We start from the raw sequence: 13,871 nt of genomic DNA, 5'->3' as shown, positions 1-13,871 counted from the left end.
CGGCAGGTGCAACTCCTGTGGCAGGAACAGTCTTGTGTTTTCAAGGAGTAGAAAGAGGCAATGTTGCCTCTTTGCCACAGTGGATGGAACCCCAGATACGGGCGAGGGGCAAATTACCTAGGTCCTTGTAGACTGGCAGCTCTAAGCTGGGTGATTTTGCTCTCAGGGGACATGTGGCCATATCTGGAGAGATTTGGGGTTGTCTCCATTAGAGAAGGGTAGGGGTGCTACTGGTGGGGATGCTAGTGGAAAGAAGCTGGGGTGCTGCTGAACGCCTTGCTATACACAGAACAGCCCCCCACCACAGAGAATGGCCCAATCTGAAATCTGAAATGGCAATAATGCTGAAGTTGGAGAATCCTGATGGGCCCCAGGCTGAGGGCTTCCAGCCGGCAAGTGAGGGAGGGGGTTAGAGAGGGAAGTGAGAGAATATGTTTCTTGTACAAACATACAGTATTGGACTAAATTATTCCTGCCGTGACATTCCAGCTACACCTGACTAAATGTGAACAAGAGACGGGGGATCATAGAGTTGGAATCCCCCCGAAATGAGCAGTTGATGCTCCAAGGGAGGGCTGAACCCACTTCCCACGAGGATTTTTGTATTTGGGGCTTGGTTCTCTTCTGCTTTGCAGCCAAGAAGGAAGTGTTAAGAAGAGAGGGAAGGAGTGAGAGCTGGGTCCTTGGGGGTGCTGCCTTGCTGCTGGGGCTCTGGCCTCTTTGAGTCTGGAGGAGACTCAAGACAAACTCAGCTGAGGCAGTGAAGGGACTTTTCCTGTCTCTGTGGAAAAAAGTACAAAGTCGTTCTTCTTAATGATTTGTTTGGGCTAGAATCATGTCTAAAGGAAAAATCTGAGTCAACCCAAGAGTCATAGGTTTAGTTCAGAATTTCTCAACTATGGTATGGTGAGGGCTTCAAAAAGTTTGTGGGAAATGGAATTAAAGTGTAAGTATTATCTGGTGCAGAAAAATTTTTGAAATTTGTGCATAATTTTCTTTATAATATGCATTTTCCATGAGCTTCCCCCGCTGGAGGCACTTAAGCTCACCAGACAGAGACAGAAAGGGAGAGAAGGCACCACTATGGGGCATGGTCACACCATGGTCTCTTCTCCATTTCTCTCTCCTTTGGAGTTTTGGGCTTACATGCGTCCAGGACTTGAACCACGGGATGGGCCTTGTGCGATTGGGCTGCCTTAGCTACCACGCCATGAAGCCAGCCTGTGTTTGTGAAGACCCCTTATATTGACATTTTGGGTCAGATAATGCTATGCTGTGTGTGGTGGGGAGGCGGGAGGGAGTCCCGTTCACGTTTAGCAGCATCGCTGGCAGTGTGACCCTACCCTCTCAGTCGTGGTGATCAGAAATGTCTTTGGCCATTGCCAAATGTCCCTGGAGGTGACGGAGAAAGAGCACAACTGCCCCAGGTTAGTGCAAGTTTTTTTGTTTTTTTTTTTTTGAGAGGTTTTGCTTTAGGGCACGTGCGCTTGCCAGACAGACAGAGACATATAGACAGAAAGCGAGAAATCACCCCCCAGAGGGGATGGTCACGCCGCAATCCCTTCTCCTCCATTCTCCTCTCGGGATCTTGGGCACGCACACACATGTGCCCGGCGTGAGTTTTAAGCCACTGGGTCCGGGACGCGAACCTCGGTCGACTACATGGGAGTCCAGCGACATAGCCATTATGCTAACTGCTGGTTCCCATTAGTGCAAGTTTAATGCGCCAATACCTCATGGCACTCTTCTGCAGAGATCGCTGTTAATTCCAGGATCCTGCTGGGGGAAGGATGGGGTTGCTCCTAGACTCACTGGCCCCGTTTTCTGTTTCCACCACGTAAGTTTTTGGTCAGCTATCTCCTGGTCAGCTTTGTTGTTTTTGTTGTTTTTCATTTGCTATAGAGCATGTATGCTTGCTGGAGAAAGACAGCAAGAGAAAGAAAAAGTGAGAAATCACACCCCAGGGAATGGCCACACCTCCAATCCCTGCTCTCCCATTCTCCTCTTGGGACAGGCATGCACACACGTGCCCAGCAAGTTTCTCAAGCTACCAGATCTGGGACTCGAACCGTACATTCAGCCATGTGGGATTCAGCACCTTAAGCACCACGCCACCGGCTGGGCCCAGGTTGGCTTTTAAACTTATCATCAGTTTCTACTCCTAGGGAAAAGGGCCAAAGAAGACATTGGCTCAGGACGGTTTTTGCCAGGGACGTTTTTGCCCTCAGGCTGTTAGAGCTGCCACTTCTGATGTCCTAGCCGGTGGTGCTGCTCCTGTGGGCAGAGGCCCCGAGTCAGTGAGGACGCTCCACTTTCTCTAGGGCTGGGTGAAGACAGGACCTGGAGACCCCAAGCCCTGAAAGACAGAGCCTCTCAGCACATGTCATCAGGATAATAGCAGGTCTCAGCTGTACATCTCAGCAATATTCTGATTTCTCAAAGATTTCTTCAGTGTTATTTCTGAAATGCCAAATTCTTGCCCAAAATACATTTCTGTCTTTTATTGGAAGTGAAGGTGGGGGGTGTTATCTGCTCTCGGGGGACCCAGAACACATATTATTCTGCCTTTGGGGGAAGCCAGCATGATTTTTCCCACTTAACAACAACAATAAACCAGAAATGCAAATGGGCGAGGGTGATGTTATTGGTGAGAAGTCTCACTAATTTATTTTAAAATTCCAAATTATGGGCTGGCTCCATGGCACAGTGCTGATGCACTGCTCAAGAGAAGCTGGATTCCATGTGATGACAGTGGTTCAAATCCCTGGTCTGGTCAGCCTGAAACATGCCAGGCATTTGTGTGAGTGCCCCAAATCTAAGGGACTAGAGGGCTGGAGGAAGGGGGTAGGGTGTGACCAGGTCCTGGAGAGAGTGCTTCTCTCTCTCTGCCTGTCTCTCTCATGCATGTGCACATGCCCTACCACAAATAAAGAAAACACATTTTAAAGTCCACATTCTTAACCATCTTTGGCTATGTTGTTATTATTATTATATTATTATTATTAGAGAGATTTTTGCTATAGGGCATGTGCGCTCATGGAGAAACAGAGAGACCGAAAGCAAGAAATCACCCCCCAAGGGAGGTGACCATCCTGCAATCCCTTTCCGACATTCCCGTTTGGGGATTTTGGGCACGCACACACATGCGCCCAGCGTGTTTTAAGCCACCCCCCGGTCTGGGACTTGAACTGTGGTTGACTATGTGGCAGTCCAGCAATGTTACCATTAGGCCATCTGCTGGCCCCATCAGGCTACATTATTAAGAACAGCACGTTATATAGGACTTTATATTATATAGCCAAAACTTCAGGACCAGAGCAACAAGGCTAGTGAGATGACAATGACGTGTTCCCGCCTGTGTCCCATCTGCACGGGGTGCCTTCCCCTGTGATATTCACCAGACAAAAATCCCACTTGTCTTGGCAGGGTTAACTCAAACGCCACTTTCTCCATGAAGCCTTCCCTGGCCTCATCCTTCCCGAGCATGGGTCTGATTCATCAGGCTCATTCACACTCGGGCCCTATCATTATTTTTAAGTTTAGGTAAAATTCAGATAACAGATTTATTCGTTTTAAAATGTCCCTGTCAATGACATTTAGTTCACTGCTTGGCGCACCCATCACCTCTAATTCCAGAACGTTTCCATCCCATGAAGCAGTCACTCCCGTCCCCTCTCCTCCCATCCCAGGAAACCACAACTGCTGCCAGCGTCGTCAGTGTTGCTGGTTTTCCTATTCTGTAGCTCGTAAGTGGAATCGCACAAGACGTCCCATTTTCGAGGTCCGTCTACACCGCGGCATATGTGGGTGCTTCGTTCTTTCGTTCCGGCTGAATAATGCCCCATTGTGCAGACATACCACATTTACCTTATCAGTCTGTTGATGGACATTTGGGTTCTTTCCCTTTTGGCTGTTGTGACTAGTGCTGCCATGAATGCTCGTGTGTACATTGTTTTAAGTTCGCTCTTTTTTTTTTTTCCTTTTATGATAGAACATGAGCGTGTGCACAACAGAGAGAGAGAGAGTCCTAGACAGGATCTCATCACTCTGCGACTCCCTTTCCTGGTTGGGAAAGTTCCTCGGGATCTTGGGCATCTGTGTGCACACCCAGTGTGTTCTCAGGCCAACCTGGGGTTCCGAACCCACAGTCAGCCATGTGGCTTCCAGCATACAGTCCAGTTTTTTTTTTTTTTTTTTTTTTTTGAGATGTTTTTTTTTTAGGGCAAATGTTTTGCTATAGGGCATGTGCACTTGCCAGACAGAGACAGAGGGATAGAAAACAAGAAATTACCCCCCATGGGGGATGGCCACACCACAATCCCTTCTCCTCCATTCTCCTCTTGGGATCTTGGGCACACATGCACACGCATCCGGCATGAGTTTAAGCCACTGGGTCCGGGACTCAAACCACAGTCGACTACATGGGAGTCCAGCGACATAGCCGTTATGCTAACTGCTGATCCCATGCAGTCCAGTTTTATGGACTTCACCACCTGGGCTGGGCCCCGGGAACAGGTTTATGTTGGATGTGTGTTTTTTTCTCTTGGGTAGTTACTTAGGAGTAGAACTGCTGTATCCTATGGAAGTTCTGTTAAACTTTTGTTTGTTTGTTTTAAATTTATTCATCTACTTCTTGAGGAAGAGAGAGACAGGAACTTCCACCAGAGTCTTACCAGGCCACAATGAACCCCTCCCCCCAACCCCAGCCAGGATCATGGGCACACCCAGTATGTCGAATTGACCCAAGGTCCAAATCCAACCCAGGATTTGAACCCCAGATGGCTCCACATCTCACTATGACTCACCTGCCACCTGTGCCACCAAGGTTGGGCCTGTTCCACCTTTTGAGGGGTCACCAACCTGTTCGCCACAGCGACTGCACCATTTTACATTCTCAACAGCGTGTACAAGGGTTTCCAATTCTCTATAAACTAGCCCCAAATGGTTATTTTCTGGCTAGTTTGTATATGTATGTGTGTGTGCAGCCCCTGGATTTTCATTTGTTTTTCTGTCTTTCCCGCTCCCCTCCAATAGCCTAGACTGCTTCATGTCCATGACTGTGCCTTAATTGTCATCAAGACAGTGTAAGACACAGTGCCTGAGCTGAGCTTTCCATCTACGATACATCTACGATACAACCATGAGCGAGCCTTGCCACTTCTCTAAGCCTGAATGCCTTCATTTGTAAAATGGAATCCTCTCGATGATCTTTTCAGCTTGCCCGAGACAACACCTGGCCTAATAGGGTGATTCCTTCTTTTTTCCCCTTCTTTCAGTTGCCAGAGAGCATGTACACTAACCAGAGAGAAAGCGAGAGGGGAAAAGCACCGCTCCAGTGGGATGTGGTTATGCACAATCCTTTCTCCTCCATTTCTTTATCCTGCTGGGATTTGGAGCACACACACTTATGTACCTGGTATGTTTTCAAGCCACCAGGGCCAGCATTCAAACCACAGTCAGCCACGTGAGATCCAGCTTCCTTCGCCACTAGGCCACATAGTTGATCCAGTGATTTCTTAATAAAGGTTTGCTATAATGATCATGATTGTGATGTCCCTAGTGTCTAGGACCCAGTAGCTACTGAATCAAGACTTATCAAGTGAATCAACAAGTCTCTGATATTGTACAATTGGCCCTCTTTTATTTTTTTTCTACTCACCGTTCCCCTGACTCCAGACAAGTCTTGCGAATTGATCGCTCCCAAAAACGAGGCAGAGAGAAAGCATGGCCAGATCGATGAGAATGCTTCCCTGAAAAAACAACAGGAAAGCCATGGTGCCTGCGTGTTGGGGCTGCGATGGGTGGGGAGTAGCGAGCTTGATCCTGCAAAGGGAAGAGGAAAGTATTCAGACCTCCTAGAAAGCGGATGACTCCAGCAGGCTGCCTGTTCAAGGTCCGATTAATGGCTCCCAGGAGTTAAAAAGGGCAGCTCTGTCCCTCTTAAGGAATGCAGGGAGAGCTTAAGAGTCCCTTCATTGGTGAGGGCTGAGGAAATGGCCTCATCTCCTCCTCCATTTCCTGCAGGGTGCCAGGATTGAGCATACTTCTTCCTGGCAGCCACTGGGCATCTTGCTTTGGCTCCCTGGATGCTTCTAGAATCCATCTCTTGCCATATCCATTCCCCAACCAGCCAAACTGGCCTGCTCTCTGTTCCTTGAACACATCAGGTTGATACCCTTGCTGTCCCCTCTGCCTGGTGAGTCCCCTCCCTCCTCGCACCTTCACTTCATTCAGACCTTCTCACCTCACCTCTCAGAAAGGCCTTGCCCCTCCATCCCAGTGCAAATGGCAGCCCTAATATACCCCATCACTCACCAGCTCTTACCCTGCCTAATTTGTCTCACTTTCCTTTTTAGTATTTACTTTATGCCTTAAAGCTAATTCACTTATTTTTTCCATGAGAGAGAGATAAATAGGCATCCCCAACAAAGTCTTCATACCACTGTCTACCCCCACCCTCAGCCAGCCCAGATCCCTGGATCGTGCACATGCCCTGTGTGCACAGGGAGGCCCTGGGACTCTAACTCAGGACTTTACCATGTGGTTCAGCATTGCAGAGTGTTGTTTTACTATGGCCCCACACACTGGCCCTTATTTTATATATATATATATATATTTTTTTTTCCTCTCTCTCTTTAAGATGTTTTCGCCTTAGGGTGCATGCACTGCTGGAGAGAATGACAGAGACAGTGAAAGGGAAAATGAGAAATTGCCCCCAGGGAGATGGCCATGCTACAATCAATCTTCATTCCCCTCCTAGGATCTTGGGCACTCACACACACATGCTGGCATGATTTTCAAGCTACCAGGTCTGGGACTTGAACTGTCATCAGCCATGTGGGAGTCCAGAGACATAACTGCTATGCTGTCTGCTGGTCCTATTTTATGTTTCTAATGTGTTCGCCACAGCGACTGCACCATTTTACATTCTCAACAGCGTGTACAAGGGTTTCCAATTCTCTATAAACTAGCCCCAAATGGTTATTTTCTGGCTAGTTTGTATATGTATGTGTGTGTGCAGCCCCTGGATTTTCATTTGTTTTTCTGTCTTTCCCGCTCCCCTCCAATAGCCTAGACTGCTTCATGTCCATGACTGTGCCTTAATTGTCATCAAGACAGTGTAAGACACAGTGCCTGAGCTGAGCTTTCCATCTACGATACATCTACGATACAACCATGAGCGAGCCTTGCCACTTCTCTAAGCCTGAATGCCTTCATTTGTAAAATGGAATCCTCTCGATGATCTTTTCAGCTTGCCCGAGACAACACCTGGCCTAATAGGGTGATTCCTTCTTTTTTCCCCTTCTTTCAGTTGCCAGAGAGCATGTACACTAACCAGAGAGAAAGCGAGAGGGGAAAAGCACCGCTCCAGTGGGATGTGGTTATGCACAATCCTTTCTCCTCCATTTCTTTATCCTGCTGGGATTTGGAGCACACACACTTATGTACCTGGTATGTTTTCAAGCCACCAGGGCCAGCATTCAAACCACAGTCAGCCACGTGAGATCCAGCTTCCTTCGCCACTAGGCCACATAGTTGATCCAGTGATTTCTTAATAAAGGTTTGCTATAATGATCATGATTGTGATGTCCCTAGTGTCTAGGACCCAGTAGCTACTGAATCAAGACTTATCAAGTGAATCAACAAGTCTCTGATATTGTACAATTGGCCCTCTTTTATTTTTTTTCTACTCACCGTTCCCCTGACTCCAGACAAGTCTTGCGAATTGATCGCTCCCAAAAACGAGGCAGAGAGAAAGCATGGCCAGATCGATGAGAATGCTTCCCTGAAAAAACAACAGGAAAGCCATGGTGCCTGCGTGTTGGGGCTGCGATGGGTGGGGAGTAGCGAGCTTGATCCTGCAAAGGGAAGAGGAAAGTATTCAGACCTCCTAGAAAGCGGATGACTCCAGCAGGCTGCCTGTTCAAGGTCCGATTAATGGCTCCCAGGAGTTAAAAAGGGCAGCTCTGTCCCTCTTAAGGAATGCAGGGAGAGCTTAAGAGTCCCTTCATTGGTGAGGGCTGAGGAAATGGCCTCATCTCCTCCTCCATTTCCTGCAGGGTGCCAGGATTGAGCATACTTCTTCCTGGCAGCCACTGGGCATCTTGCTTTGGCTCCCTGGATGCTTCTAGAATCCATCTCTTGCCATATCCATTCCCCAACCAGCCAAACTGGCCTGCTCTCTGTTCCTTGAACACATCAGGTTGATACCCTTGCTGTCCCCTCTGCCTGGTGAGTCCCCTCCCTCCTCGCACCTTCACTTCATTCAGACCTTCTCACCTCACCTCTCAGAAAGGCCTTGCCCCTCCATCCCAGTGCAAATGGCAGCCCTAATATACCCCATCACTCACCAGCTCTTACCCTGCCTAATTTGTCTCACTTTCCTTTTTAGTATTTACTTTATGCCTTAAAGCTAATTCACTTATTTTTTCCATGAGAGAGAGATAAATAGGCATCCCCAACAAAGTCTTCATACCACTGTCTACCCCCACCCTCAGCCAGCCCAGATCCCTGGATCGTGCACATGCCCTGTGTGCACAGGGAGGCCCTGGGACTCTAACTCAGGACTTTACCATGTGGTTCAGCATTGCAGAGTGTTGTTTTACTATGGCCCCACACACTGGCCCTTATTTTATATATATATATATATATTTTTTTTTCCTCTCTCTCTTTAAGATGTTTTCGCCTTAGGGTGCATGCACTGCTGGAGAGAATGACAGAGACAGTGAAAGGGAAAATGAGAAATTGCCCCCAGGGAGATGGCCATGCTACAATCAATCTTCATTCTCCTCCTAGGATCTTGGGCACTCACACACACATGCTGGCATGATTTTCAAGCTACCAGGTCTGGGACTTGAACTGTCATCAGCCATGTGGGAGTCCAGAGACATAACTGCTATGCTGTCTGCTGGTCCTATTTTATGTTTCTAATGGAAATCTTTCGAACATAAAATAATAGAATAATCATGTACCCAGCTCCCAGATTTGATAAGTGGCTAAAATTTTGCCATATTCGCTTATTTCAGATACTCCACTTTAATCGGCTTTATTGAGGTTGAACTTACATGTAACCAATATATACGTGTTAAGTGTACAATTTGTTGATTTTTGGCAAATGCACCCGTGTAGCCATCACCACAATCAAAATATAGAACATTTCCAACACCCAAGAAAGGCCCTTCGTCTCTCACCCTTCCTAATATGTAACATTATCTGAAATCATCTCATTGGTGTATTTTTAAAATCCATTTAATGTCTCTCTCCCAGACTGGAGTGTATGTCCCATAAAGACAGGGACTGATCTCACTGATGTAGTCCCAGCCTTGATACATAGTAGGACCACAGTGAATTTCTCAGATTCGTGATACCATTTTCATTATCCTGAGCACACATCTTGACACATGTGTGGAAGGACGTCTGTGTTAAGTTCCTGCAGATAGAACTACTGGGTCAAAGGACATTTTACTTTCTCTGTTTTAAAAGAGACATCCATCTATCCCCCTCACTCTTCTCCAGCCCTTTGACAGTCTGTTCTGCCATTTCTCAGCCTCAGTACTTTTGCCTTTTGGGATGGATCGTTGTCATTAGAGGCCATCCTGTGCACTGCACAGGGTTTAGCAACACTCATCACCTCTACCCATGAGGTGTGCACAGTATCCCCGCCCCAAATGTGACCACCCCAATGTCTCCAGACATTGACAGATGTCCTCTGCCAGGCAAAAAGTCACTCCCAGCAGAGACCTACTGGTGTATATATGTAAACTAATTTTTTACAAACTCAATTGTTCTTTAGTTGTCCTCATCTTTTAATACGTTCAAAGACACCAGCTATATGTAGAGTTTTCTTACCCTGTTTATGTAGCTCAGCTGACTTGAATTTCAAATCCTGATCCCTGCAAACCTGTAAAGCTGCATCACAAGATGAGAAGCTTGTTGATTTTTCATGGAGGCACATAGCATTCTGGTTTTTTTTTTCTTTCTTTCTTTCTTTTTGGAGAGGTTTTCACTATAGGGCGTGTGCACTCGCCAGACAGACAGAGAGAGAGACATAGAGATAGAAAGCAAGAAGCACCCCCCAGGGGGGATGGTCACACCGCAATCCCTTCTCCTCCATTCTCCTCTCGGGATCTTGGGCACGCCCGCGCGCCCGGCATGAGTTTAAGCCACCGGGTCCGGTACATGAACCACGGTCAACTACGTGGGAGTCCAGCAACATAGCCATTACGCTAACTGCTTGTTCCCGATAGCATTCTGTTTTATAAACCTGGGAGGACCAGTCTACAAGAAGATGAATGGTTTCTTCCTGGCCCGGAATCCCAAAGGGTCATGCCCTAAGAATGCTGCATTTTCCAGGCCCTTGAGAACTAACAGAAAACTGCAAGCAACTGTGTAAAGGAACTCCTTTTATTACTCATAACACAGAATTCACCATTCTTATCTCAAAAATCTGCAAATTCATATATCCAAGGCAGGGACACAGGAAAATAAAGGGGTGAAAGTGGACAGATGGGGAGTAGTAAAAAGGGGGCAGGTCCCATCTAAAGGGACATTGCATTGTGGCCAGATGTTTATATTAAAGAATTATTCAGTGACATTGTTAAAGCATGGATGGTAAGGCAGACTTCATTCAGGACCATCATGGTAAGTACAGAGATCATGGCAATGGGATTTTGCAGTAAAGGAAAGAAATTGGGCTCAACTCCAAATATCACATGGACAAATGGGAATTTATGACTGAGGAGGAGGGTGAAGATCAGGATAGAAAATTACTGAGGGGAAACATTAGAGGTGAGAGGGATTCTGGCTAAACCAACTTTACAGGATTCTTGCTGAAGTTAGGCCAAAATGATCTGACATCATCTAAGGGATTATGGAGGATGTGGAACTCCCCCAGATACCAAGGGTGGTAGATACTTGCTAAACTGGATTTTATGAGGAACTACACAGATGAGCCTAGGAGATGTTCAGGATTCTGCCTAAAGTTTGGTCAAAGAATCTTCATCCGTTGCTAGGCAGGAATGTGGCCCCCTGTGTTGCTAGACCTTCCTTTCAAGCAAGATGAGAAATCTAGATTTTTTTAAAAATATAAAAGTAAATAATTCTTAACTTATGTAATAATTACCAAGGTGTTTAAATGCACCTGCAGGCACAAGTTTGAAACTTCTGAGTTAACATGTGTGTTTCTGTTTGTTTGAGGATTAACTTACTCAGTACAGAAATCTTTTCGTTTGACTATTCAGCTTGTCAACAAATGTTTAAATATCCACTCTGTGCCAGCCATTGTTCTGGAGCTGCTAACTGGCATTTATATACTGAAATGAAATGACAAAAGAGATAGAGATGATTGACAGATAGATGATAGTTATAGATAGGCAGGGAGATAGGGAAGGAGATAGTAGTAGATAGATCTTAACTCTTAGAGATACACTCTGAAATATTACACAAAATAGTGTGATATATGGGAGTTACTTCAGAATAACACAGGAAGTTGAATGCAGGTATAGGTGATTTGAGGTTGACTGTGAGGTGATCCTTTTGGAGCTGAGTGATGGTGGTATGTGGCAGTTCCTTATACTCTGAATATATTGGAAATTTCACATACTAATATCCTTATCAGTTAAAGATGCAATCTGAGGGATGTTCTGGTAAAATGACATCATGTCTGGGACTTAATTTAAAATATTCAGCTAAATTTTTTACAAGTAGAGGTAGTTACTCTGCAGAGTATTCTGCCTCCCAGGTATCCAGTTGGGAAACAGAATAGCAGTGGCTAAAGTATATAGAATCAGCCTCTCTGGGTCCAAATGCCACCTCTGCCTTCCCTGCTGCGTGACTGTGGACACATTATTTAAAACCCCTACGAGCCTCAATTTCTCATCTGTTAAATGTATTCGGGTTAATACTAATACATCCCAGACTCATGGTGAAGATTAGATTAGTTATTACATGGTAAGTGCTTAGCACGGCATGTGGCATGTAGCACGCATGTTTTTATTATTGATTTTTTATTGGTATTGTTGCTCCTTTTAAGCATTCTAAGGGCAAAAAGACTTTCTGAGATAGATAGAAGAAAATTGTTGGAAGCAGAGGCTAAAAGATGTCAAAGAAAGAAGCACTCCTTGTTAACTGGAGTTTTTGAACTCCTGGAACCAATTTTTCTGCATGATGGGCATTGAAGGAATAGAAGAAAAAAGCAACTCCCTGACTGTGTCCTTTCTCCATAGAATGAAGTAGAGCTGGGGGAGCTGCTTCTGTCGCTGAATTATCTCCCAAGTGCTGGGAGGTTGAATGTTGACGTCATTCGAGCCAAGCAACTACTTCAGACAGATGTGAGCCAAGGTTCAGGTACAGTACAAGCCCCTCCTTCTCCTACTTCTTTAATGCAGCATCTGTGTTTGTTTGGGGGACCAAATTTTCTTTTTCTGCGTCTCGGATACTATTGATAAGACCCTACGAGGGAGGAAGCATTCAGAACTAGGATGCTAATAACTCAAGAGGGAAAATAAATGATCAAATGTCTCTTAGAATGAGGCAGGTAAACGATAGTGTCCCGGTAACTCTTTTTGAACTGCGGAGTTGACTGAGACTGGGTATAACTACTGAAAATCTAATAGATCTTTTTTTTTTTGAGAGGGTTTTTTTTTTTTTTTTTCACTATAGGGCGCATGCGCTCGCCAGACAGACAGAGAGAGACATAGAGACAGAAAGCGAGAAATCACTCCCCAGGGGGGATGGTCATGCCACAATCCCTTCTCCTCCATTCTCCTCCCGGGATCTTGGGCACGCATGTACACGCGCCCGGCGTGAGTTTTAAGCCACCAGGTCCGGGACATGAACCGCGGTCGACTATGTGGGAGTCCAGCGACATAACCATTACGCTAACTGCTGGTTCCCTAATAAATCTTTGAATAAAGGAAATTGCTTGCCTTTCCCAATGCTATGCCTGCAAAGGAAACACCTTGCTCCATGGGGCGATAGTGTGCAATGACGATGCATTCTAATAAATGAGCAGGTGGACACACCCTGAGGGATTTTTTTCCCCCAGTTCATTTCGCAAGTATCATAAATCTTTATAAATCCCAGCTCTGAAAGTACTATTGTATTTAAGTGTCTACTTTAAAGCAAAACTAATTCAAACATGACTTTTAATGAAATGGAACAGATTTCATTCCATCTGTATGTAGCTTCTCCCATGACAGCAAAAGATATTATGTGAAAGCAGCCATGGTCACTAGGGCTTCTTCAGCTCAGTGGTGGAAATGCCATCTTTTCTGAGTGCACTTCCAAAATAAATTACTTCTGCTATAAGGTGGCAGCTGAATATAGAAGATACCTTGCAAAGGTTTCAAAAGGGCCAGTGGAGAGAACTGTATTAAGACTGGAAAAATTTGTACTGACCACACTGGGAGAATCAGTATGATAAAATGATTGTGAGTTCTGGAGTCAAACTGTCTGGAATCAAACAGTTTTATAGCTTACAAATGGTGTGACCTTGGGGGAAGTTACTTAACCTCTACGCAACTCAATTTCTTTTGTTCTTTTTTTTGGAGAGGTTTTTGCTATAGGGCGCGTGTGCTTACCAGAAAGACAGAGACAGAGAGATAGAAAACGAGAAATCACCCCCTCAGGGGAGATGGCCATGCCACAATCCTTTCTCCTCCATTCTCTTCTCGGGATCTTGGACACGCACACACATGCGCCCGGCGTGAGTTTAAGCACTGGGTCTGGGACGCGAACTGCGGTTGGCTACATGGGAGTCCAGCGACATAGCCATTATGCTAACTGCTGGTCCCAATGCACCTCAATTTCTTCATCTCAGAAATTGAGATGAACAGTATTTGTAAACAAATTACATTGGATAATGTGCACAA

The 13,871-nt window shown here is 45.8% G+C and overlaps 1 protein-coding gene across 3 annotated transcripts in view; it reads left to right on the top strand.

The window, feature by feature from the left end:
• Positions 1 to 13,871, top strand: part of SYT17 (synaptotagmin 17) — an 80,913-nt gene that overhangs the window by 41,423 nt on the left and 25,619 nt on the right. For all 3 annotated transcript variants that reach the window (XM_006146576.2, XM_027771083.1, XM_006146577.2), the window contains exon 6: positions 12,225 to 12,345. In XM_006146576.2, the coding sequence (XP_006146638.1) occupies positions 12,225 to 12,345 (121 nt within the window). The remainder of the gene's footprint in view (positions 1 to 12,224; positions 12,346 to 13,871) is intronic.

Source organism: Tupaia chinensis, unplaced genomic scaffold (assembly GCF_000334495.1).
Source record: "Tupaia chinensis unplaced genomic scaffold, TupChi_1.0 Scaffold000182_1, whole genome shotgun sequence".
In the NCBI taxonomy this organism is placed as follows: Eukaryota; Metazoa; Chordata; class Mammalia; order Scandentia; family Tupaiidae; genus Tupaia; species Tupaia belangeri.
The sequence above is the reverse complement of the archived record's forward strand: the minus strand, read 5'-3'. Positions and strand labels throughout refer to the sequence as shown.